At 37.6% G+C, this 24548-nt stretch overlaps 1 protein-coding gene across 8 annotated transcripts in view; it reads right to left on the minus strand.

The window, feature by feature from the left end:
* Window positions 1–24548, minus strand: part of SYT16 (synaptotagmin 16) — a 245696-nt gene that overhangs the window by 82956 nt on the left and 138192 nt on the right. For 2 of the 8 annotated variants that reach the window (XM_044377665.3, XM_044377663.3), the window contains exon 2: window positions 2411–2604. The exons of the other annotated variants lie outside the window; for them this stretch is intronic. In XM_044377665.3, the coding sequence (XP_044233600.1) occupies window positions 2411–2540 (130 nt within the window). In that variant the 5' untranslated portion in view covers window positions 2541–2604. The remainder of the gene's footprint in view (window positions 1–2410; window positions 2605–24548) is intronic. 8 annotated transcript variants of the gene reach the window in all.

Below are 24548 nucleotides of genomic sequence, written 5' to 3' on the forward strand. Positions count from 1 at the left end.
CCTTGGTATTCTGAGTTAGACACATGTGGTTTGGAATCCCAGCTTCTTTACAGGCTAAGGACATTGAAGAAGTAACTGAGCCTCCCTAGAACTCTTGTCGTTTCTTTAAAAATAAATAATAATCCATTCACCCACCAACAGACATACTTCACAAAATTATGATTAAGTGATATCATGTTTATCAAATGTCTAGCCCATAGTCATGGTTATACCTTATTGAATACCTATCACTGTTATATCTCTTATTATCGATATTAGCAAACAAGGAAATTCTTCACCTGCAGTGATCTACAAAATCAATAAGGACTCTTGGCAAGGTCTCCTGGGCACTTCCAATGAGAGAGCATGGGCCAGTGGCGAGTTTTCCTGCGAAGTCTTCATTCCCTTCACACTACCATTTCAAAATCAATTCAAGTCTACAGATTTAGCTTCTAACCAAAATCTTTTTATGAACAATTCCTGGATGAACCATTTGCAGAGCAGCCAAGAGAAAGGAACAGTTGCCTTTGGAGACAAAAATACAATTTCTTCATTTGAAAAAAATCTTTACATTCAAATAACTCAAATGAAGGCATGTAAGTAGCTCCCACCTTTTGTGTATTTATTTAAATAACCAATCCAGGATCCTATAGTGGGCACACCCGAAGGTGGTCATCCCTACCATGATTCCTGCCTCCTAATGTGCATACCTTTGTGTGATCCCCTCACCTTCAGTATGGCTGGGACTTGTGATGTGCTTCTAACCAGTATAGTATGTCAAAGGTGATAGAATGTCATACCCATCATGACATTACATAATATAAGATTCCCTTGCCAGCAGGCTCTCCTTGCTAGCTTGATGTAGTAAGCAACCACACTGAGGAAGTCCATGTGGCAAAGAACCAGGAATGGCCTCTATGACTTAGAGGCAGCCTCCAACCAACAGCCAGCATAAAGCTGGGGCCCTCAGTCCTATATCCAAGGAAACCAATTCTCCCAATGACCTGAGAAACTTGGAAGTGGATTTTTCTGCAGTCCAACCTCCAAATGAGAATGCTGCCTAGCGGATATGTTGAGCCTTGTCAGACCCTGAACAGAGAACCCAGTTAACCTGTGCTTGTATTCCTAAAATATAGAACCTGAAATAATAAATGTATGTCATTTTAAGCCACTAAGTTTGTGAAAATTTGTTATGTAGCAATGGATAACTAATACAGATACCATACAGTTAGTTGTGCAGTTAAGTGAATCTAAAAAGGGTGAGTTAGAGGGGCTCCTGGTGACTCATTTGGTTAAGCATCAACTCTTGATTTCAGCTCAGGTCATGATGTCAGGGTTGTGAGATCGAGCTCCACGTCAGGCTCCGCACTGGGTGTGGAGCCTGCTTAGGATTCTCTCTCTCCCTCTCCCTCTGCTCTTCCTCCACTCTAAGATAGATAGATAGATAAATAGATAGATGATAGATAGATAGATAGATAGATAGATAGATAGATAGATAGATAAAAGGGTGAATTAGGGAGATTTTCTTTTTTTCTTTTTAAGATTTTATTTATTTATTTGACAGAGATAGAGACAGCCAGTGAGAGAGGGAACACAAGCAAGGGGAGTGGGAGAGGAAGAAGCAGGCTCATAGCGGAGGAGCCTGATGTGGGGCTCGATCCCAGATCGCCGGGATCATGCCCTGAGCTGAAGGCAGGTGCTTAACTGCTGTGCCACCCAGGTGCCCCTAGGGAGATTTTCTAACATCCAGGTGAGGAGCCATGATCTAAATCAGAAATATCATATGAAAAATTGTTTTTCCTGACTTAAAACAGACATGCATCCCTAAACACTGAGAAGCAGGTGTTCATAGCACCTGTGGTGACATAAGGCATATGTGGTGACACAAGGAATCTAGATTCATCGTTGGAACAGGCTTGTAATCAGTGTACAATATACAGACAGTAGAACGATCCATGAAAGACATTGACTCCTCTGATGGAGCTCTTGGGTTTTTGTTTGTTTGTATTCTGTATGGCTAGATGTTTTTGTGATTGGTCCCACATGAGCGACCACCTGGACCTGCATGTACACAGGCAGGCTAAGGAATGTTGTTTGTGAGACTCGTGCTATATGAATAACCTTGGGAGCCTGGTTGTTTGAAATATATTATCTGGCCTCCAGGTCAGAACTGGCCCTTCTGTTCTGGACACCAAGAGCTACAAATCTTGTCTCACATCACCTCCCACTCCAGGCTGGGCTGGACCCCAAGAATGGAATCTGGGAGGGGAGGCAGGCATACATAGCCGAGGTGCCTTGAAAATATAAACATGATAATATGGAAATGCTGTTTGCTCTAAACTGCACAAAGGCGAACAAATGTTTAATTTCAAGCCCTGTTATTTGCCCTATAAATATGACCCTTATGGGGATGGCCATTTGGAAGTCTCACCTGAGAGGAGGACGCTCTGCTGGGGCCTCTTGATCAGGACTCCAGCCTGGCTTTTTCCACAGGTCTTCCTCCGCTGATGAGGTTGGATGTCGTAAGTACCTGATTTGATATAACTTTGCCTTTTTCTCATTCGTTGTCTGCTATTACATTCATCTATGTGTAGATTCCTTTCCTCTTCTGTTTCTATTAGGCTTCTAGAATAATAATAATAAAGTTTTCTTTCCTTTTTGAAACCGAAACACGGCTATTGTGAATTTATTGTTCAGAACAGTTTGGCCACCCAACATCTATTCTTCCAACTTCTGAAATTCTGATTTTCTTCTGGTAAACCACTTTTCCTCCATGATCAGACCATTTTTCTGGTAAAGCTCTATCTATACCAAGTCCAGGAGTGACATGTGACATAGTCCTGTCCAATCAGAGCATCACATTTCCCTGATTTATAAATGATGGCTAAGGTTTGCCACATAATTAAAGCCAAGCCAAGCAAATAAAAACCAATTAGTGCTAACCCTGGAATTATTTTTTCAAGTTGTCGTAAATTGGCATTTCTTTTTCCACTGGATTATAACCTAGGAAGATATAAACCTGGAGCTTCTGGCAACCATCTCACTATACACAGAACCAAAGAATGGAGCCAGCTCAGATAGAAGCAGAGAAAAGACTAGAAGTAAGGGAAGAAAAAACAGGTACCAAAGATAACATTTGAACTCCCGGAGAGAACTCAGGAAACCAGATTTACTTCCAGATTTATCAATTACTTGAGTTCACTCCCTCTTTTTCTTTGCTTATAAGAAATTGAGAAATTCCCAGTATGACTTGAATTTGGTTCAATTATGAAAATAGCATGGCTTCTGGGACACAAGCAATATTGCCTCAATGCCATTTTATGGTTACGAGGAAGTTCAGCCTTGCAAAGGGAAGTATCGAGAGTCAGAAACAGTGGTTTATATACAAACTGATCTAGCACAGGTTTACATAAAAAAAATAACAAAAAACAAAAACAAACAAACAAAAAAACAACCTGTGTGTCATTATGGATCTAAATGCAGGAAAATAGTTTTCCAACTTTCCATACGTAAGTTTAGCAGTGGCTACTTTTTGAAGGATCAAAACAGAATAAAAACCAGCAAAACCTGGAGTTCTAATCTGGCTTTTGAAATAGGCTCTGACATTATAGCTTAAGAAGGTAATGCTTGAAATTTCAACTTTATGTTTCTTCTTACACCCTCCCCCATAAAGAAACCGATTTGTGAGATGATATAAAAGTTTTTGGTCTTTCCATGAATAAGAATGCCTCCTATGATAATCTCATACTTGACCTATTTAAGCAAAAGATTTATGAAACATCAGAAAATTTCACAAACAACACAACTTCCAGAGTAACCACTCGTCGGTATTACTGATGGCCAGATGCTGATAAGCTTGAGCAAAGCTGCATCTTACAATCAATCTGCCAAACACACTTCTCAACCTCCCCTATGGCTTGCCCACTACTTTCCCTTGGTTGGCAATGCTCTTTCCTTAGATATTTCCATAGCTCACTCCCTCCCTTCCTTCACAGCTCTGCTTAACTGCTGCCTTCTTGAAGAGGTCATAGTATATAAAATATAGCACCACTAATATAAAATACAGGTCATTCTACATAAAATATAAAATCATCCTATATAAAATACCACTCACATGACTAATTTTTACCCCTAACCTGATTTATTTTCCTAGACAGCATTTACTGTCTGCCATGTTACATTTGTTTGCCTGGTGAATATCAAATATGGGTAAGATTTAGACGCTCATTTTACCAGTTATCTATCATCTTCAGAAAGTCTCAGTTCACATGCACATTCTAGCTCTTCCACAGTTAATATGGACTACTTTAAAATCTATACAACTGCTTGGACAACACTTTAATGACTATATTAGTCAAAGTCGAGTTGGGAAAACAAAAACCACAATAAGTATTTCAACAGCGGGAATTTAATATAGAGAATTGGTTCTACAGCTATTGGGTATTGAACGAATAGAAAGAAGAACATAGAAATAGCTCAGAGATTATAGCTGTAGGAAGCAGCTACCACCCCTGCAGCTGGAGAAAGCAAAGGGAAGTAGTCAAGGTTATTGAAACTAGAAGCTCAGAGATAATGCCCAATGGATATGAGACTCAGACATAGGGTATGAGGGTGGGGGTATCACTGGGCTCCTGCTGGTCATTCAGGATCTCAGAAGAGGAGCCCCACCGAGTCTGGGTTTGGGGAGGGGAAATTGCCTGGACAGGGTTGTCACCTCTGAGTGGGGTGCCATAAAGCTGGTTCTGGAATGCTGAAAGAAGGTGGAAGCTAGAACCCAAACTGCTAGCAGCAGTGTGAAGGGCTCTGCTGGGGTGCCAGTAACAGGAAAAATGAGGAAAAGCAGGAAAAAGCAAGTCCTTTCTCCCTTCCTCCCATCTTCCAATATCCCTCCACTGCTTCTTTCAGCTCAACACAGGAGAATACCCCCTGGCAAAGGAGAACTATAGTTTGCAGAATTCCAGTGCCAACATCCAAAGTAGGACATAGCAGAATAGATTTGAGCATAGAGATAACGGCTTAAGACCAACACAGATCCTAATGTATTTCTCTATTTTTTTAGGAGAAAAGCCAAATTTCCAATGAAATGGTTTAGTGGTTGACTCCTGACTATATTATTATATTAGCTCTTTCTTGTAAGCCTTGTAGAATTTAGAGTATCACAGATGAACTTCAGGTGGTCCATGAACCCATGAAATTTCATTATAAAAACATTTTGATATGCCATGTGTGTGTTTTTTGAACACTTTGGTTCATAACTTTTGTTAAAGTTTCAAAGAAGCCTGTAAGCCCCCTAAAATTTGACATCACTGCCCACGTTCTCATTCAATATTTAAACTTGGTATGGAAAACACACACAACTCTTAGATTAATGCCTTCAGCACACTATTGGTTATGACTCTTTTTATTACAGAACCAATCTGAATCACCTCAAGAAAAAGTCGGGAAGGACCAAAAATCTATTCAAAGGAACTCAACCCAGGAAGAAAGCACCTGGTTAAAGGAAGGTGCCCAAAAAGGCACTGTCTCCTTCATAAATGCTATCTAAAGAAACTCCAGTATATGTGCTCAAAGATATATTTACATTGCACAATTATTCACAATAGTGAAAATTTGGAGATAAAGTAGATGTTCATAAGAATGCATAAATTATGATGAATCACTAATTTCCATTCCAGAAACCAATATTGCACTGTATGTTAACTAAATTTTTTAAAAATGGATAAATTAGATCAACATACAAATGGATAAATGGCATATTATTTAATATAGTGGACTACTATATAACAGTTAAAATAAACCAAACCTACGTTTCTGATTTACTCAAAAGCATAGCATTGAGTGGGAAGCAAAAACAAGTTGTAGAATAACATGCTTAATATCACATAGTTTGTACCATTTTAAAACATGCAAAATTATGTTGTGTAAAATTTACAGATACAAATACTTGTAGCAAAAGAATAAAACACACTGGGAATCATACCCCCAAATTTAGATTTGCTTTTACTCCTAGGGAAGAGAGAGGAGAAAGAAAACAAAGAAGAGTTCAAAGGGAGTTCTAATTATATTTGTCCTAGATGACTTCTTTAAAATAAATCTGAGTTCAATATGGCAAAGCCTTAAGACGTGGCCAAGTTAAGTGGTGGATTTGTGGGTGTTTGTTATATCATGCTATATTTTTCTGTTTTGAAATGTTTCATAAATTTAAAAACTAGGAAATGTAAAGGACACTAAAAACTCCATTAGCAGTGGCCGAGACCACCCCTGAGCATAATTAACAGGAGCTCAAAGGGAAGAAGTACTCATCATCACAAATCAGAAACCCCATTATAAGGCTCCTTTTCAGAAACAAGACCTTCTCTCCTCAGAGGTGGATATCTGACAAGAGTATGGGGAAAGGGAGAAGGAGGATTTACCAAAGAAAGGAGAATAGAAGAGGGAGAGAAGATAGTATCTCTATGGCATTTTAAAAGATGAAAAAACAACGCACATACCCACAAATAAGAATCTCCCTCAGCAAGAAGAAACAGATAGTAAGTGAAGAAAAGGTCTTACTAAGTTTATAGTTCCTACCTGGCTCTGGCTTCCTCCCAATTAGGCTAGATAATTGCAAAAGATTCACCTAGCTCTATCGTTGCCTGAGTCTCAGGGCAAGGAAGATTCCTGAGTTTTTCTTGTTACTGAGAGTTTTTATTATGAAATAATTCCATTATTAAAGAGAAATTTCTGGGGGCGGCTGGGTGGCTCAGTTGGGCATGGGATACTTGGTTTCAGCTCAGGCTCTGATCTCAGGGTCCTGAGACTTAGCCGCGCATTGGGGGCGGGGAGCGGGTGGTGTTCTCTGCTCAGCGGGGAGTCTGCTTGAAGATTCTCTCCCTCTGCCCCTCCCCCCACTGCTTGTGCATGCACATGTTTTTTCTCTCTCTCTCTCTCAAATAAATAAATAAAATAACACATAAAATAAATAAAGAAATTTCTGGTGTCTTGGCAATTAGAAAAATGAAATTTAAGCTTATTTGTAGTATAATTTACCTCTAATCCCTCTAATCCACTCTTAACGATGGTAAGAATGGGAAAAGAGAAAACAAATTGTATTTCCTCATTTTAAATCTTTCCTTAGAAGTGTTCAAGTGTTCTATTATAGTAACAAGATATCAAAGTAAAAATCAAATCCACATTTTGACCATTTGTGTAAGTCATATGTGCTAATTTCTGTTCATTTAGGATTTTGTTACACGCCTAACATTTTTTAAAATGACACAAAAATTGCAAAATAAACAACAGTGGCAATAACAATCTCCTTGCCTTCAATGTCAAGGCTCTGAAAACTGTCAACTTCTAGCATGTTCATTAATGCCTATCTTTTCTAAAATATGCAAGTCAACATATCAAGAAAATTAATTTCAAAAAGCTTTTAGAAAACAAATTCTGAAGATTTTGCAGAATACTAAACTTTTTCCATGGACAGTTCTGGGTAACCAAGGAACATGATGGCATATGCTATCAAATGAAGTACTGATGAATGAAGACAAATTCAATAAGAGGTTGGTGTACTTTCAGGAATGAACTTGTGCAATGCAAAAGCAAAGTTCCAGTGTTGCAATCAAGGAAAGGCAGGATGCAACATTTCACGTGCAGTAACGTGTCCTATTGGAAAGAAATGAAGCCTGCATGATTTATACATCAATTGCATTATATTGCCTGATACATTTAGTCTCAATTGTCACAAGCACTCTGAAGAACATCGACAGTGCAAAATACCTCCAAATCCATAAAGGCTTGAGACCAACCAGCAACTAAGTACACTGCAAGACTTCCCCTTTCATGTTATATTAGCCTCATAATCTGACTGAAAAGTCAAATTGTATCACCATGATTCTGAAGACTGCTGTTCTATTTTTTTTTTAAATTCATTCCATCTAGCCAAAGAGTGTTTCTGAAGTTCTATATGCCAGGGTACTTGGAACACATTAATTCCATTAGCAGGCTATTTCAGGAAATAGTGAGCATATTTCTTGGAAACAAATACATGTGGTTAAAAAACAGCCTCAAAAAAAAGTATGAGGTGAAAAACTGAAAACAAAGATGATTTTTAAATGCAATTAGAACTCTTTCCCATCACATATCAAAGGTGTCATAACTGCTTCTTGACTGAGAAGCTGGTGTTTTGGATTTGGGTCTTTAAACCAAAAAACCTGTCTTGAGATGGCACTATAAGGAGTCTATCTGCCTCTTAATCATAGGCAACTGCTAAATGAAGTGTATCTCTTTTCTCTGTTACATTACTATTGGCAACCAGATCCTCAGTAAGTGCCCAGAAATGTTTCCATGGTTACAAAAAGCATTCAGCATCCCTCTTGTTTTGGGCCAATTTAGCTTAAAATCTATTGTGGAGAAAAAATATGGCACATTAAGGAACATAAAATCAAGATACAATGTTATGAAAAGAATTCAAGGTTAAATGGGAAAAGCAGGCTTGACAAGGCTTTTTAAAAAGTGCATATAAATCACTGATTAAAATGCCGCCTTTTCCGAGTGTATCTCCAAATACATCTCTTTAATAGACTGCAAAGCAGCCATGTACTGCAGCTGCCGTGATCCGTTAGGAGAAAAGAAAAAATGAGCATATGATGATAATTTAAGACTGCTAACAAGCAGGTAGAATCCCAAAAAAACAAGTGTTTAATAGTCATACAGCTAAGAATCCAGTCCCTTATCCTGGTTTCATAGGGTGCTCAGGATAGGTAAATATTTTGAGAAAAGAGGAATAAGAGCTTTTGTTCACTGGCTGTGAGACATTGGAAGTAAATCAGTGGGCTATACCCCTTCAGGAAGAAAGACAAAGATGGGTGGTCCCGAGAGGCAACTTAGGAAAGCTCCCACACCTACAAAGTTATGAGTGAATTGGGCCAATGGGACCGTCTCATTCTGGATCTCTGCTGCATCCCCACTCCCACTGCCACCAAGAGCCGGGACATTAAAAACATTCGTACATCTTCTGGAACATATTAAACAAATAGTATAAGCTTTTCAATAATCTGAAGGAGAGGCCCATGGCTTATGCTTGTGTATACTCATCCATTCCCTATAGTGCTGTGTACATAGTAGACAGTCAATAAACATTTATTAAGTGAGAACAGCCATCATACAAAACCTCTCATTTCAGAGCAATGTTTCTCCCCATATCAACCTATAGATACATGTCTCCCTTTACTATTTTCTATCGCTCTTATTTTCACTGTGAAATGGAGAGAAGTGGATGAGATTTAGTCATAATGCTGTTAAGGACTAATTTAAAGACTTGCACTTCCAGGAAGATAGAATAGCTGTACTTTTCCCTATTCTTCCCCTGAGTACAACCAAAAATCCTAGACACTATATATGAAACAAAGGTAAGCAGACCAAAGGTACAGAGAAGATGGCAGACTGGCCAGGGACCATGAAATTCAAGGAACAGCATGTGGTGAGTTTCCTGGGTGGGTTTGTTTTGTTTTGTTTTGTTTTGTTTTGTTTTGTTTTGTTTTTTGCCACATATATCCCAGAGTGAAGCTGAAGAAACTGGCAACCTAGAAATTCCAACAGCACAGACAACAAAGGCCCCAAGAAAAGCCTACCCTCTTTATGCAAAGGAGCAAGGAAGGGTCAGTCTAGTAAAACAGAAAACTCTTATACAATAAATGTTCTACTCTAGACAAACAACACAGAAAAACCTGTTCCCTACCCTCATCCGTGCAAGCAAAGTCAAAATGGGGAGTCTAGACTTCCATCCTCACCAGGATGTAATGAGGCACCCCAAGACCCCCACCAGAGGGTGCCAGAGAAGGCCAAGTGGGGATCCAGGACTTTGATTTTTGATAGCCAATAATGAGCATCCTCCAACTCTGCAGTATCAGAATAGCCCAATGAGGAGCTTGGACCCCCACCTGAAAGTATTGAGGCATTCCTGCCCCTCCCAACTTGGGGGTTATCAGAGGAGCTCTAGTGGAGACAGAACTTTCACCATCACCTAACAGTAATAAGGCTACCCTCAACTCAGCATTAGTGGAAATCACAAGGGAAGATAGAACTCCCATCCCAATCCAACATTAATGAGGACCACCCCTTAAAGAGTGAAGGAGGCCAAGAGGGAAACCTGGACTTCTGCCTCCATTGGAATAAGCCAGTGCTCCATTGCTCTGTCCAAGCCCTGTCAACGCTCTCTGAGATGCCTTTTTGATGACATTATTTTGTCATGAAAAAAATGACAACTATTTCTCTATATATATTCCTATTGCTTTAGACACTATTTCTTCTTATAAGTTACTACAACAGCTCCCTAACATACAATCTTTCTCCCAAATTACCCACCAAACTGATGCTAGGGGTATCCTAAAACAAGGCTCCATTGGTGTCGCTCATGATTATAATATTTTTGAGATTCCAACTGCTTACAAAATAAAAGCTAAATCCTTAACACAGAAAAATAAAGACCTTCCCAATTGCAACCTAAAATCTAGGCCTCATTTTCCATCCCTGAAAATGTTGCACTTGTCCACATGTCTGTGTTCATGCCATTTCCCCCAAAAGGAATGCCTTTCTCCCTCCATTTACCATTAAATTCTGACTCATGCTCAGACTTTGCAGTCCTACGTCATCTGCTTTGTGGAACTGTTTTGGATCACCTCTGGCAAAATCATCTCAAGAATTACCATGTACATAACTGTTGTAACTTTACACAAACTTTTGTTATAGGACTTATTACATATAACTATCTCTTAGGAATTCCAGAACTCATTACAAGAAAACCAACATCTTCTTTGCACATTTATCTCCCAGCCCAAACATGCTACCCAATTAATGAGAATGTCCAATTCAATTTTAGAGTACAGTGTTAAGTGTGTAAGATCTAAGTTCTGGCTTCCACTTAGGATGTAGAACATTGGAAATAATGTTCCCACTCTTTAAACAACAACAACAACAACAATAAAATTTAGGTAATTTGTAAAATGACACATTCTCTTAAACTCATCAGAGAGCTGATATCGTAATGCAACCAACAAATCCAAAAGCTAAAAAAGGAAAACTTCTTTCAAAGGTATAAAGGACTCAAGCATTTGCTTGCTAGGGGCAGATGCTGGGTTTACAAAAGACATTAAGAAGAATTAAGTTAATATTTTCAAGAAATTTCTGAGGCCAAGTGTGGACCAGCACAAGAGTACAAAACCCAAAGCAGTCACAAACTCAAGGAAAATTGAAGCCCACTTAGAAGCTCTTCTCCACAAAACTCACCTGAGACTCACAAGAAAGACTGGGAGCAGGGCAGGGCAAGAGTGAAGGAAGTTTCTCTCATAGTATAGTCCAGAGGAGGGGAAGAGCAGATGCCATAGGAAAGATAAGAAGTCTCACTAAGATTCCTCTATTCTTTTCCCATTATGGAACAAAAGCTTTAAGCCACTTGGGGAAGGGCAGCAAATGTCGTCACCCCCAGACTACAAATAAAGACACATTAAGGTGAGTGAATAAAACAAAATAAAAACTTCCACCTCTGGGGAAGAGGCAGAAAGAAGTCTTGGGGTCATACCATTGGAGGAGGGCAGGATTATTGAGAAGACCCTAATCCTAAGACATAGGGATGTAAGACCAACTTAAAACAGGCTGATCCCTAACAGCAGAAAACAAACTTCCAACACAACCACACCACATTAGCAAATACCAAATAATAGATACAGATCAGGCTCTTTCCAGGAAAGGGAGAAAAGCCTAAAAAGAGAGACCCTTTCTGAGAAACAGACAAAAAGCGGAGACTTAAAGTTGAAGATGGAGATTTTGACAAAACTCTGTAGTAAACAAGCCCCTACCCCAAACACAATGTAATAATAGAAAATTTTGAAGCCTATAAAGCACTGAGATTAATGTAACAACAAAGCCCAAACCCAGATCAAATTCTGATTAAATTGACTCAATTTTCTCCCAGCTTTAGAAAAGGCTAACCTATTTCCAGACAGAAATACTATTTACATTCCCTAACTATGATGTTTGGTTTTGAATAAAAAATTACAAGAAACAAAAACAGAAAGGAAAAATATACTGTCAGTAGACAAAGCAATCAAAAAAGCCAAACCCAGAGATGACTCTGATGTTGGAACTATCAGACAGGAGATTTAAAATAACTATAATTAATATGTTAAAAGCCATAGTGAGAAAAGGGGGAAACATGCATAATAAACCCATATGAAATTTCGGCAAAGAAGACTGAAGTTATTTTTTAAGTCAAATCAAAATGCTAGAAATAAAAAATATGGTAACAGAGATGAAAAATGCTTTCAGTGGACTTATCATCAGACCTGATAATAATACAAAGAAAATATTAGTAAACTTGAAGCATATATGACATTAGATTGTGCTACCTATCCCAAAATACAAAAAGCAAAAAAGAGTGAAGGAAAAAGAACACTCAAGAGCTGTGGGATGATATCAAATAGTCTGATACTCGTAAAACTCAAATACTAGAGAGATGAGCAAAAATTGTATTAGAAGCAATATTTGAAAGATGATAGCCAAGAATTTTCCAGAAGTAATGAAACTCACTAAACCACAAACACAAAAAGATCAGAGAAAACCAAGAAAAATGAATACCAGAACACACACACATATATACACATGCCACACACACACACACACACACACACACACACACACACACCCTACATACAGCTGCTGGAAACCACAGATAAGCACAAAATCTTGAAGGTATCCAGTAGAAAAAAGATACATTACATGCAGAAGAACAAAAGTAAGAATTATAGTATACTTCTCATATGAAAACGATGCAAGCCATAAGACAGTTAAATGGCAACCTTAAAGTGCTGGGGGAAAAATAAGTCTCAATTCAGAATTTCATACCTTGCTGAAATAGATTCAAAAATAAATATTTTTCAGACCACTAAGATAATTCATTAGCAGCATATATGCACAAGCTAAAGAGCTTCAAACAGCATAAATGAGGTAAATATAAAATTCTTTTTTCCTTATGTTAATCATTTAGAGAAACAACCAACCTTCTAAAGCAAAACAGCATCAATGTATTGAGTATTTATTGCATGTATAAAAGTAAAATATATCACAATAAAACAAAGGATATGAAGGAAGAATCGGGAATACACTGTTGTAGCATCATCAAACTATATGTAAAGCAATAAAATATTTCAAGACAGACTGCAATTAAAGATACATGTTGTAAATCCTAGAATGACCATTAAACATTTTTTAAAAGAGATATAAATTTTTTAAAAAATTTTTAAAAAGAGATATAAATGATGAACCCAGAGTAGAGATGAAATGGAATCTTAAAAATACTCAATTCAAAAGAAGACATGAAAAAAATAGGATAAAAGAGACAAAGAATAGATAAAACAAATAGGAAATAATCTAACAAGATGATAGATTTTAATTCAACAATATCAATAATTATATTGATTATAAAGTTAAGACCAATTAACAGTGAAAATTTGTCAGATTGGATTTAAAAAAAAATAAGACCCAATTTTATGCCATGTACAAGAATCCCACTGTACACATAAAGACAAATTTAAAGTTAATGAATAGCAGGGGAGCCTGGGTGGCACAGCAGTTAAGCGTCTGCCTTCGGCTCAGGGCGTGATCCCAGCGTTATGGGATCGAGCCCCGCATCAGGCTCCTCCACTATGAGCCTGCTTCTTCCTCTCCCACTCCCCCTGCTTGTGTTCCCTCTCTTGCTGGCTGTCTCTATCTGTGTTAAATAAATAAATAAAATCTTTTAAAAAATAAAATAAAATAAAGTTAATGAATAGGGGCACCTGGGTGGCTCAGTCAGTTAAGCATCTGCCTTCAGCTCAGGTCATGATCTTGGGGTCCTAGGATGAAGCCCCTCATCAGGCTACCTGTTCAGAGAGGAATCGGCTTCTCCTTCCCCCTCTGTCCCCTCCTTGCTTGTGCTCTCTCTCTCTCTCTTTCAAATAAATAAATAAAATATTTTAAAATTAAAAAAAATAAAGTTAATGAATAGAAAAGAATATACCATGCCAACACTAATCAAAAGAAAGCTGGAATAGCCATAATAATATCAAAATAGACTTTAGGGATAAAAAAGGTATATAAAAAAAAAGGTATATAACATAATGAAAAAGAGGTCAATTCATCAAGGAGACACATATTTCTAAAATGTGTATGGAATTAACAACAGGGCTTCAAACTACATGAAGCAAAAACTGATAGAACCAGAGAGAGGGGGCGCCTGGGTGGCACAGCGGTTAAGCGTCTGCCTTCGGCTCAGGGCGTGATCCCGGTGTTACGGGATCCAGCCCCACATCAGGCTCCTCCGCTATGAGCCTGCTTCTTCCTCTCCCACTCCCCCTGCTTGTGTTCCCTCTCTCGCTGGCTGTCTCTATCTCCGTCAAATAAATAAATAAAATCTTAAAAAAAAAAAAAGAACCAGAGAGAGAAATAATCAAATCCACAAGAAGGATTAGAGACTGTAATACTTTTCTCTCAGTAATCAACAGAACAAAATCATTTCGCAAAATTAGTAGTAAAATAAGTATATAAAAAATCTGAAAAAACAGCCTCAAAAAACTTGAAGTAATTTATAGAACACTGTGCCCAACAACAGCAAAATACAGTATTTTTCAAGTACACAGGAAATAACCAACAAGTCAGCACATATTCAGAGTGATAAAACAAAACAATTAATTAAAAAAAAACCAAAATCACACTAGGTGTTATATGCAAATAATGAATCATGGAACATTGCATCAAAAACTGGGGATCTACTGTATGGTGACTAATATAACAATACAAAAAATTATAAAAAAATAAAAATTAAAAAATTAAAAAAACCCAAAATCATATAAAATATGTGCTTAGCCCATAACTGGATTAAACCAGAAATTGGTTACAGGAAGTTATCTAAAATATTCCTAATACTTGGAACATAACTAATATACTTTTAAATAAACCATGAATTAAAAAGAAGTCAAAGGGAAACTAGAAGATGTTTTTAATAGAATGACAACATATTAACAATTTTTGGTTGCAGATAAAAGTCAATGGTATTTTTATATACTAGCAAGCAGCAGCTTCGAATTGAAAGTTATAAAAGTACTATTTACAATAGAATCCAAAAAAAGGAAATAGGTAGAAATCTAACAAAATACATATGAGACCTTTATGCTGGAAACTACAAAACAAAACACAAAGACGATATTCAAGCACTAAATAAAGCAATATACCATGTTCATGAATTGAAAAACAAAAATTATTAACATGTCATTCTTTCCAAATTGATCTATGAATTCAACATAATTCCAATCAAATTCTCAGCATAATTTTTAATCAAAAGCTTATTCTAAAAATTATATAGAAAACCAAATAAACTAGAATAGTCAAAAAAATTTTTTTAACAATAAAGTTGGAGGGCTCACACTACCTGATTTTAAGACCTATTATACAGCTATAGGAATCAAGACAGTGTGATACTGGAGAAAGAATACAAATATAGATTAAGGGAAAATACAGAGTCTAGCAATAGACCATGCATATATAGATAATATATTTCTGACAAAGATACCAAAGCACATAATGGAGATAGGGTAGTCATTTCCACAAATGATTGAACCTCTATATTGAGGGTGGGAGGGAAACACCTCCATCCATACCTTACATCATATAAAAACTTACATCAAAATGGATATTCAAATGGATAGCCCTAAATGTAAAACCCATAACTCTAAAATTTCTAGAATAAAATGAGAAAAAATCTTTGTGACCCCAGGTTATATGAATATTTCTTAGATATGCTAACAAAAGCACAATTCATTTTAAAAAATTGATAAGTTGGGTTTCATGTAATTAAGAATCTGTTTTTTGAGGGACACTGTTAAAAGAATGAAAAGACAAGCCACAGAACTGGAAGAAAATATTTGTAAATCATAGACTGAGAGAAAAGACCACAGAAAAGTAACTCATAATCAGAATATAAACTTAATTTTCAAATCTCAAAATTAAAAAAGCAATTCAATAAAAGTGGACAAAAGATTTGAAGACTTTACTAAGAAGGGACACAGATGATAAATAACCACATGAAAAGATGCTCAATGCCATTAGCTGTTAGGGAAACACAAATTAAAATTAAAACGAGATGTTAAAACCTATGAAAGGCCTGAGATTTTATCTCACTTGCACAGCAACAAGTTAGCCTGCCACTGTTTTATAGATGTTGGCAGAAGACGCAAGACTTCTGGTCAGAGACCAAGGACCGTTTATTCCAGCGCAACATACACCATGAACACCACATTCATATCAGTCCTCCACTGTCCAAGTACAATGGGGGGCAATGCAGAGGCACGTGGAGATAGATGTTGTGCAGGTAGGGGGTTTATGTCACAGCCAAGGAGCACCAAGCTTGCAAAACCTCTATCATGTGCAAGCAAATCTGCCTAAGTTTCTCCTTGAAGAGAGACATTATCTTTATTAGACTGAGTAGCAAACAAATCTCTCTACTCCGAAGAGAGACACTATCTCTATCTTCCAAGGTTCTTTGTCATACAAACATCCTTGAAAAGTTAGTCCAAAATAAAAGGCTGTTTGTGGCTTTGCTCAAGGACATACAAACATGCAAAAGACCAATGGAGAGTTATCTCCCAACATGAGCTATCTCTACACACCTATGAGAATGGCTAAAAAAAATTTTTTGTAATAACATTACTGCAAAGTGCTGGTGAGGATATGAGTGACTAGAAATCTCATACGTTACTTTGGGGAATGCAAAATAGTACTTCAGAAAACAGCAGAATTTTTTTTTTTTATAAAATTAAACCTATACCTCCTATATGACCTAACAATTCTACTCCTAGGTACTTACCGAGTTGAAGCGAAAACTTACATTTGCACCAAAGCCTGTTTTGCAAATGTTTATAGCAGCTTTATTTACATTGCTAAAAACTGGAAACAACCCAAGTATTCAGCCCATAGCTGATGAATGGATCAACAAACTATGGTCCATTCATGCAATGGAATACTACTCAGCAATTAAAACAAAACAAAACAAAACAAAACAAAACAAAACAAAACAAAACAAAACAAATAGTGAACTACAGAAACGCAGAACAATGGATAGATCCTAGACGCATTACTGTAAGTGCATTATAAAAGAAGCCAGACTCAAAAGGCTATCATCTGCATATTTCCATTTATATAGCATTCTGGAAAAGACAAAATGATAGAGAGAAAATATACCAGCAATTGCCAGGAGCTGGACATAGAGAAGAGAAATTAGTACAAACGGACTTGGGGGAATGAGGCGATGGAACTGTTTATACCTCGACTGTGGCACTGGTGACATGACTGCGCATTAAAACTCACAGAACTGTATATTAACAAGAATGAATTTTGCCATATGTAAATTATACCTTGAAAAGGGGGAGAAAAAAGAGAAAGAATATGTATAAACTCTAGAATCAGACTCCCTGAGCTGTGCCTCATTCTAAATATGGGTCTTGGGTATATTCTCAAATATTCTAAGCATCGGTCTTCTCAACTGTGAAGTGAGAAGAATAATAGTATCTGCTTCTTAGAGTTGTTAGCTTTCTTTGTTGTTGTTCTATCATTAATTATTATTTGGTGTCCTGTTATATACCTAACATTGTGCTTGATGTTAAGGACACAAAAATTAATCTACAGTGTGGCCCCTGCCTTCTAAGAAGCTACAATCAAGTGAATAAACCACCCCTGAGTAAATAAATGAACACAATTGTTTTACTGCCATTAGATTATTACAACAATTTAAAAAAATTTAAAAACCCAATGTTAAGCAACTATAAAAACCAAATTCATGTTAATAATTTTAACTTTAGCAAGAATTTTCTAAAATAGGAATAGAAATTTCGATTTGAATCTAAGAAATCTTATTGGTTGCCCAGATATTTCTAGAATTATCTCTACACATAATTTTTAAAGACTTGAAATTGCATTTATTTATAAGTTTATCAGATTCAGAGAGAATATCAGCCTACCCTGTTTTTACCAATTTATTCTAGCATTTCAACATTAAGTTAAGTAAGAGTATCAAGAAAGTACTATAAAAAGAAAATGAAATTATGTTTCCTCATTTTCTAAGGCTGCATGGGATCTGGATAAAATGTTTCCCTAAAAAGATAAAGCTAAGAGGAATCACTGAAAATGCATGAAAAGGCTGTGAAGTATCTCAGAAAAGTCTGCTCCCTTCAAAAAGAAAAGAATTAATGACTTCACCTTCATGTCATGTAAAAGATCCAATAATCTTGGCGAGAGATGCATTACAACCACACATCACATACACACACCCAACACCTTTCTTGGCCTATCAGCCACCTCTGTCCCCTCAACCAATGGAATGTCCTTAGTTTAGGCTTGAGCATTAGAATCCTGAAAAATTCATGCCAGGACATACTACAGCTACTTTTACAGAGTTAATTACATTTTCACTAAATTCAAGATATCTGACAGGATAAAGCTCTAAAGACAGTTTGTTTTAAATGTGTCCTTTCCACTCAAGGCTTAAAGAAAATCAAGCTATTCTTATTTCAAAGATTTCCTCTCTACTGTCATCTCACATCACGTCTCAGTGAAACACTGTGAAAAGTGTTCTTGGAGTGTTATCAACTAAAAATTTTGCAACAAGTATGGCTTTTTGCACAGGATTTCACACTGAATAATATAGTAACATCTAGAGATTCCTAACCTAGTGGGAAAAAAGAGAACATTTTAAAAGATATTTTTAAAAAGATGACATACGCCCAATGGCTTCTCAAACAGAACCTACAGACTTGTTTTCACCATTTTACTTGCTCTGAATTATTGTTCTGAAATATGGAGCCCACGAATATGGATCTCCCAAAGTTTTATATGCTGAAAATATTCCTAAGGAGTACATCTCTCAATAAGAAGAAGGTATGTGGAAAGGTATAGGAGAGAAAAAAAATAAACTTCATATGATAACTAAAGTCAAAAAATGTAATTAGTAGAAATGTCCCTTGGAAGAACCCAGAGAAAATGATCACTGGCTACCTTACCTTGCTTTTTTCCATTAACATTTTCTAAAATACCAGAGAGCTGGCTGTCAAAGCTGTGTTGAAGGTCACTCCTTGGCTTTTCAAGGTGGTGTTCTTCCTCAGCAATAGAAGAAATCACATGTGGTAGCTTTTGGTCATCAAGGGTCTGACTGGGCCACTGGGACATTACGGAACACGAGTCCTTTGCATGTTGGCTAAGTCTGGGGCTCGAACTCTGGGCAGAGTCCTGCAAATCACTATTACAACAGGTGAAATGATTCACTTCAAGAAACAAGGGATTTGCACCCTCTCGACGCCAATCATTGCCTTGTTCTTCATCTTCAAAGTAAGCTTCCTGAATCTGAGTATCATCTAAGTCCTGGTCTAGCTTGTCACTCAATTTAGAGTCTTGTTTGCTTAAGTTAACCAGCGAAGCAGATAGTGTATCTCCTGCTTGCTGGAGAGCTTCATAAACCCAAGATATCCAGGAAGACAGAGGCTGGAAGAAGTTCTGAGCATCCTGAGATGCCATGGCCAAAACCATGGCCAGCTATCTGATGTCTACAAGTCCACTTGTCCAGCTCCTTCAGTACTCTGGACTTAATGTGAACTACAGAACAAGCATGATGACAAATTAAATTGGAGGTCTCTTAATGGCTGTGAATAGTTCACTCTCAAAACTTCTCGGCTGAAACAGAGGAAAGAAATACTTACACCTATTACAACAACAACCTCAGACCCATTACCAGATACCTACAATCAATGTCAAACAACATTCGGGGACAAAAAGAGATCATCATTGAAATCTGAAAGTAGCTAAATAAAAATTACTGTGAAAGTCTAAATGTAGATTACTTCAATGCCTATTCATCTGCTCAGGCATGTGCAAAACTTCCATCAGTGGTGATGGGCTCTATTCATATGGACTGAGAGAAGTCTATCCCCATAGACCGTACTTAACAGTGTGAAAAGGCTAAATGAATCTTCCTTAAGAGGCAGTTGGATATGACATTTCAAAATACAAGAAAGGTTGGATGCTTCATCTACGAACCTGCAGATCCCAGCAAGCAGGCTAATAAGCATCTCTGCTTCATGACACAAAGATTTATCCTTTCAAAGGAAATGTGTGCCTGGAATTCAAAAGCTTTTAACAGATCTTAAAGTAAGATTTTATATTTTTATGTAATTTCTACAAATCATATCTATTCTTGGGGAGCAAAACCACTGAAACACAGAGTGGCAAGTGCAGTATGCAGCTTACTGGAGACGTGACCCTCGCATCCCATTGCCATTGTTTGCGTTCCAACCTCCCGAAGACAACCCTCCACAACCTCGGAAGACTCCTGAGAGACCCTTCTTCCCCCAAGGTTCACAACCCGAAGGAGGCAGCTATAGGACATCGACAGAGCAACAGGGCATAATGAAGGTTCTAGAGCTGAACATCTATACTTTCATACGTATACCACATACAAACATATATACATATACGTGCTTTTGCGTGTGTATGTGTATTGCGTGTGAGTGTGGAGATATGTATATATATATATATATATATTATTATTATATACATATTATATACATATTAATGCTCATCAACAGCTCAGGATGAATGCTATAAATGACCACAGAGCCTAAATTCTCTCTTGCACTTAATTACCCCCTCTCGTTTATAGCACTAGCTTCCTTGTTACTCAGTTCACCAGCACTCCGAGATGTTTCAGCCTTCTTGTCCTTCAGCTACTGCAATTGATAGGACTGCCTACATTTTCCTAAGAATTTCTTTTTAGCTTTTTTGGGGGGGCTCTTGTAATAGCCATTCATATATACATTGATTCATCAATAAACAAATATTGATAAGTACCTATTAAGTGCTAGGCACAATGCCAGGCGTAAGGTAAACCTTAGGTCTGTCCCCATGGAGCCCACATTCCAATTAAAGGGAAATGAGCTCTCTGCAGTTTCCCTTTATGCTAAATAATTCACGTGTCTGTCTTTCAGGCTCTTCCTTGTCTTCCCACCAACTACATATATGCAACCACTCATTGTCCTATGGGTACTCCTCCTGCCCCTTCATACTCATCAGCTGGGAGAGCTGACCCACCCATAAGTCTCAACACTTCTTTTTTAACTCCAAAATATACATCTCCAGCCCATAGTTCAATCCCTTTATATAGGCTTGGATCTCTGGTTATCTAAGCTACTGGTTCACAAACTTTGTGTGAGAATCACCTGGTAAGCTAATAAAAAAGCAGAGGCTCAGGTGGGTTGAAGGAATAGGCCCTGCATCTTTTTATTTTTGTCGAGCTCCTCAGTTGATTCTGATATACACCAAAGTTTGAGAAATGTTCATCTAAGGAAATAGCTGCACTTGGGTGTCTCACCAAAATCGCATATTCGGCCATCAAAACCTAGCACGTGACTTTTACTACTACAAGTGTTCAACACTCTAGGCTCACAATTGTGAATTTCTCTCTTCAACCCCGCCCCCTTCTATTCCTTCCATTCCAAGTTCTGCTATTTTTAGGTCTATGCAGACTCTTCTGTTGTGTTTTGTACAGTGATCACCTTTCCAACACTCTAACTTCCCCAGAAATTACATACCTAGCTGGTTCCTGTCTCAAGTCTTTCCTAGCCTCAATCCATCCTCTAGGTTTGCTCACCGTAACCTGACCTTTTAGTAGGTTTATTGCCTGTCTCCTCACCTAGAATAGACATTCCTGGAGGGCAGGGATTGTATGTTTTATTCTCTAGCTTATCCACAGTGCCTAGACGTGTGCTAAGTTTGCAGTCAATGCTCAATAAATGAAATAATGAGTGCTATTTAATATTGTGCATAGAATAGTATCTAGCATATAGTATATATTCAACTTTGCTAAATTGATGAATAGACCTCAGAACTGTTAAAATATCTTAACATTACTACACAAATCCCCTTCTTGGTGATATTAAAGGGCTCTTTCCGCATTTCTTCCGCTCCATTTCACCACCCACAGGTTTTTTGTTTGTTTGTTTGTTTCTCTACAAATACGGTTACTAAGTTGTGCTTCACAGGATCGCAGACCTAGAAAGCTCCCTGAGAAATCATTGGGTTTAGCTTCTACCATTGTCCTTCTGGTACTTAAAACTTTATAAGACAGAAATTGCATATCTTCCTTAATAATCCTTTCTATTATTTTATTATACAGAGAAAACTTTGTTTCCACATTCAGTCTAAAGCCCTTTAATTTAAGCCAGCGTTTTCTTATCCAAACTTTGAACTAGTAACAGCTCATGTTCTTGGTCTCATATCTCCTTCTTCTATCATCTCTGTCCATCAAAGCCTCGTGGCAATTTTTCTAAAAAATAAAGCTTATATCACTCCCCTAGTTTAAAAAGAAAATCAAAAAAGAACCCCACTATGGTTTTCCTATTACTTATACTGCAGAATTTGAGCACTGGCAGTCCATCTGTCAAAATCACCATTCACCTACGTTTCTTGACATATAGTTTTTAAAAAATTAATTTTGATGCCTCCAGTTCACTACAGTCCTCATCTCTCTCTGTTGTATGGACCCACTTGCTTCATTCATTTCTGTGTAGCCTGCCTGACCCCTGGAAGCATCTGACTTTTCAAGCTCTACATTATATGATAAAGTTCACATTCTTTACTATGGCATACAAGAGGAGAGATGCTAAAAAGCGAACTGTCAACACTGCCTGACTGATCTTAGTGCTGGAGGGGTCCTAAAGGCCCTCCTGCAAGCTGCCAACTCTTTAACTGCTGAATCACTGGGTGTGAGGACTTCTGGGAGGTGCAACAGGATAGTAGTGGGGAGGGGGTCTCAGATCAGTGGCTATTTATCAACCAATTTGGAACTATTTTAACATTTTCACAACTCACAGAACCTTGTTCTGACAGAATGTCTGGCTCTGTATTAGCTGTTCCCAATCACACTGCCCCACAGTGACAACTTGGCCATTCTCCACCACCCCTCAATGTGAAGTCCTCTGTACCTGTCACCCTCACTAACACACTAAGCATTTTTCATAACAAATGTGCTCGTGCCTGACTTCTGTTGGCTCTGCCCAGGTGCCTTCTATCCCTCCCTCGCCTTGCAGATACTTAATAGTTCTTTACAATGAAACTCCTATTGTCTATGTCAACTCTTCTACAGTCAAAGGTGTGGCCTCAGAAAGGCTTTAAATGTGCCTTTATGATATTTTTTTTAATTTAAATTCAAAAAATTAGCCAACATATAGTACACCATTAGTTTTTGGTATAATGTTCAATGATTCATTAGTTGCAAATAACACCTAGTACTCTATGATATAAGTTTTCACTGGATATGGTAATTATTTGTCAATCTTCCTCTTCCAATGAATAGTGTTTAGACTTAATAACTCTAGGATCCACACAGGGTAAGGACTCTATCTAATGTTTGTTGAATGGATGGATGAATGAATGGAAGTTACTAATGAACAACATTAAAGCTAAGTAGCCCTGATCCCTTCATTTTGCTTTATCTTTAAAGTGGAGTTAACTCACTAGATGACCCCTAATAGTTTCTTTCTGTTTTTTTTTTCAATTTTATAATATTTTTTATTATATTAGCTTAGTCACCATACAGTACATCCCTAGTTTTTGATGTAAAGTTCCATGATTCATTACTTGCGTACAACATCCAGTGCACCATGCAATACGTGCCCTCCTCAACACCCATCACCAGCCCATCCCATTCCCCCACCCCTCTCCCCTCTGAAGCCCTCAGTTTGTTTCTCAGAGTCCATAGTCTCTCATGCTTCATTCCCCCTTCTGATTACCCCCCCCTTTCTTTATCCCTTTTCCCCCTACCGATATTCCTAGTTCTTATGTTCCATAAATGGGTGAAACCATATGATAATTGTCTTTCTCTGCTTGACTTATTTCACTTAGCATTATCTCCTACAGTGCCGTCCATGTTGCATCAAATGTTGAGAACTCGTTCTTTCTGATAGCTGAGTAATATTCCATTGTATATATGGACCACAACTTCTTAATCCAGTCATCTGTTGAAGGCCATCTCGGCTCCTTCCACGATTTAGCTATTGTGGACAATGCTGCTATGAACATTGGGGTGCATACAGCCCTTCTCTTCACTACGTCTGTATCTTTGGGGTAAATACCCAGTAGTGCAACGGCTGGGTCATAGGGTAGCGCAATTTTTAACTTTTTAAGGGACCTCCACACTGTTTTCCAGAGTGGCTGTACCAACTTGCATTCCCACCAACAATGTAGGAGGGATCCCCTTTCTCCACATCCTCTCCAGCAATTGTTGTTTCTTGCCTTGTCTACTTTTGCCATTCTAACGGGTGTAAGGTGGTATCGTAGTGTGGTTTTGATTTGAATTTCCCTGATGGCTAATGATTTTGAACATTTTTTCATGTGTCTGTTAGCCATTTGTATGTCATCATTGGAAAAGTGTCTGTTCGTATCTTCTGCCCATTTTATGATTTGTTTATTTGTTTCTTGCGTATTGAGTTTGAGAAGTTCTTTGTAGATCTTGGATACCA

The sequence above is a fragment of the Ursus arctos genome, unplaced genomic scaffold, assembly GCF_023065955.2.
Source record: "Ursus arctos isolate Adak ecotype North America unplaced genomic scaffold, UrsArc2.0 scaffold_25, whole genome shotgun sequence".
Lineage (NCBI taxonomy): Eukaryota > Metazoa > Chordata > Mammalia > Carnivora > Ursidae > Ursus > Ursus arctos.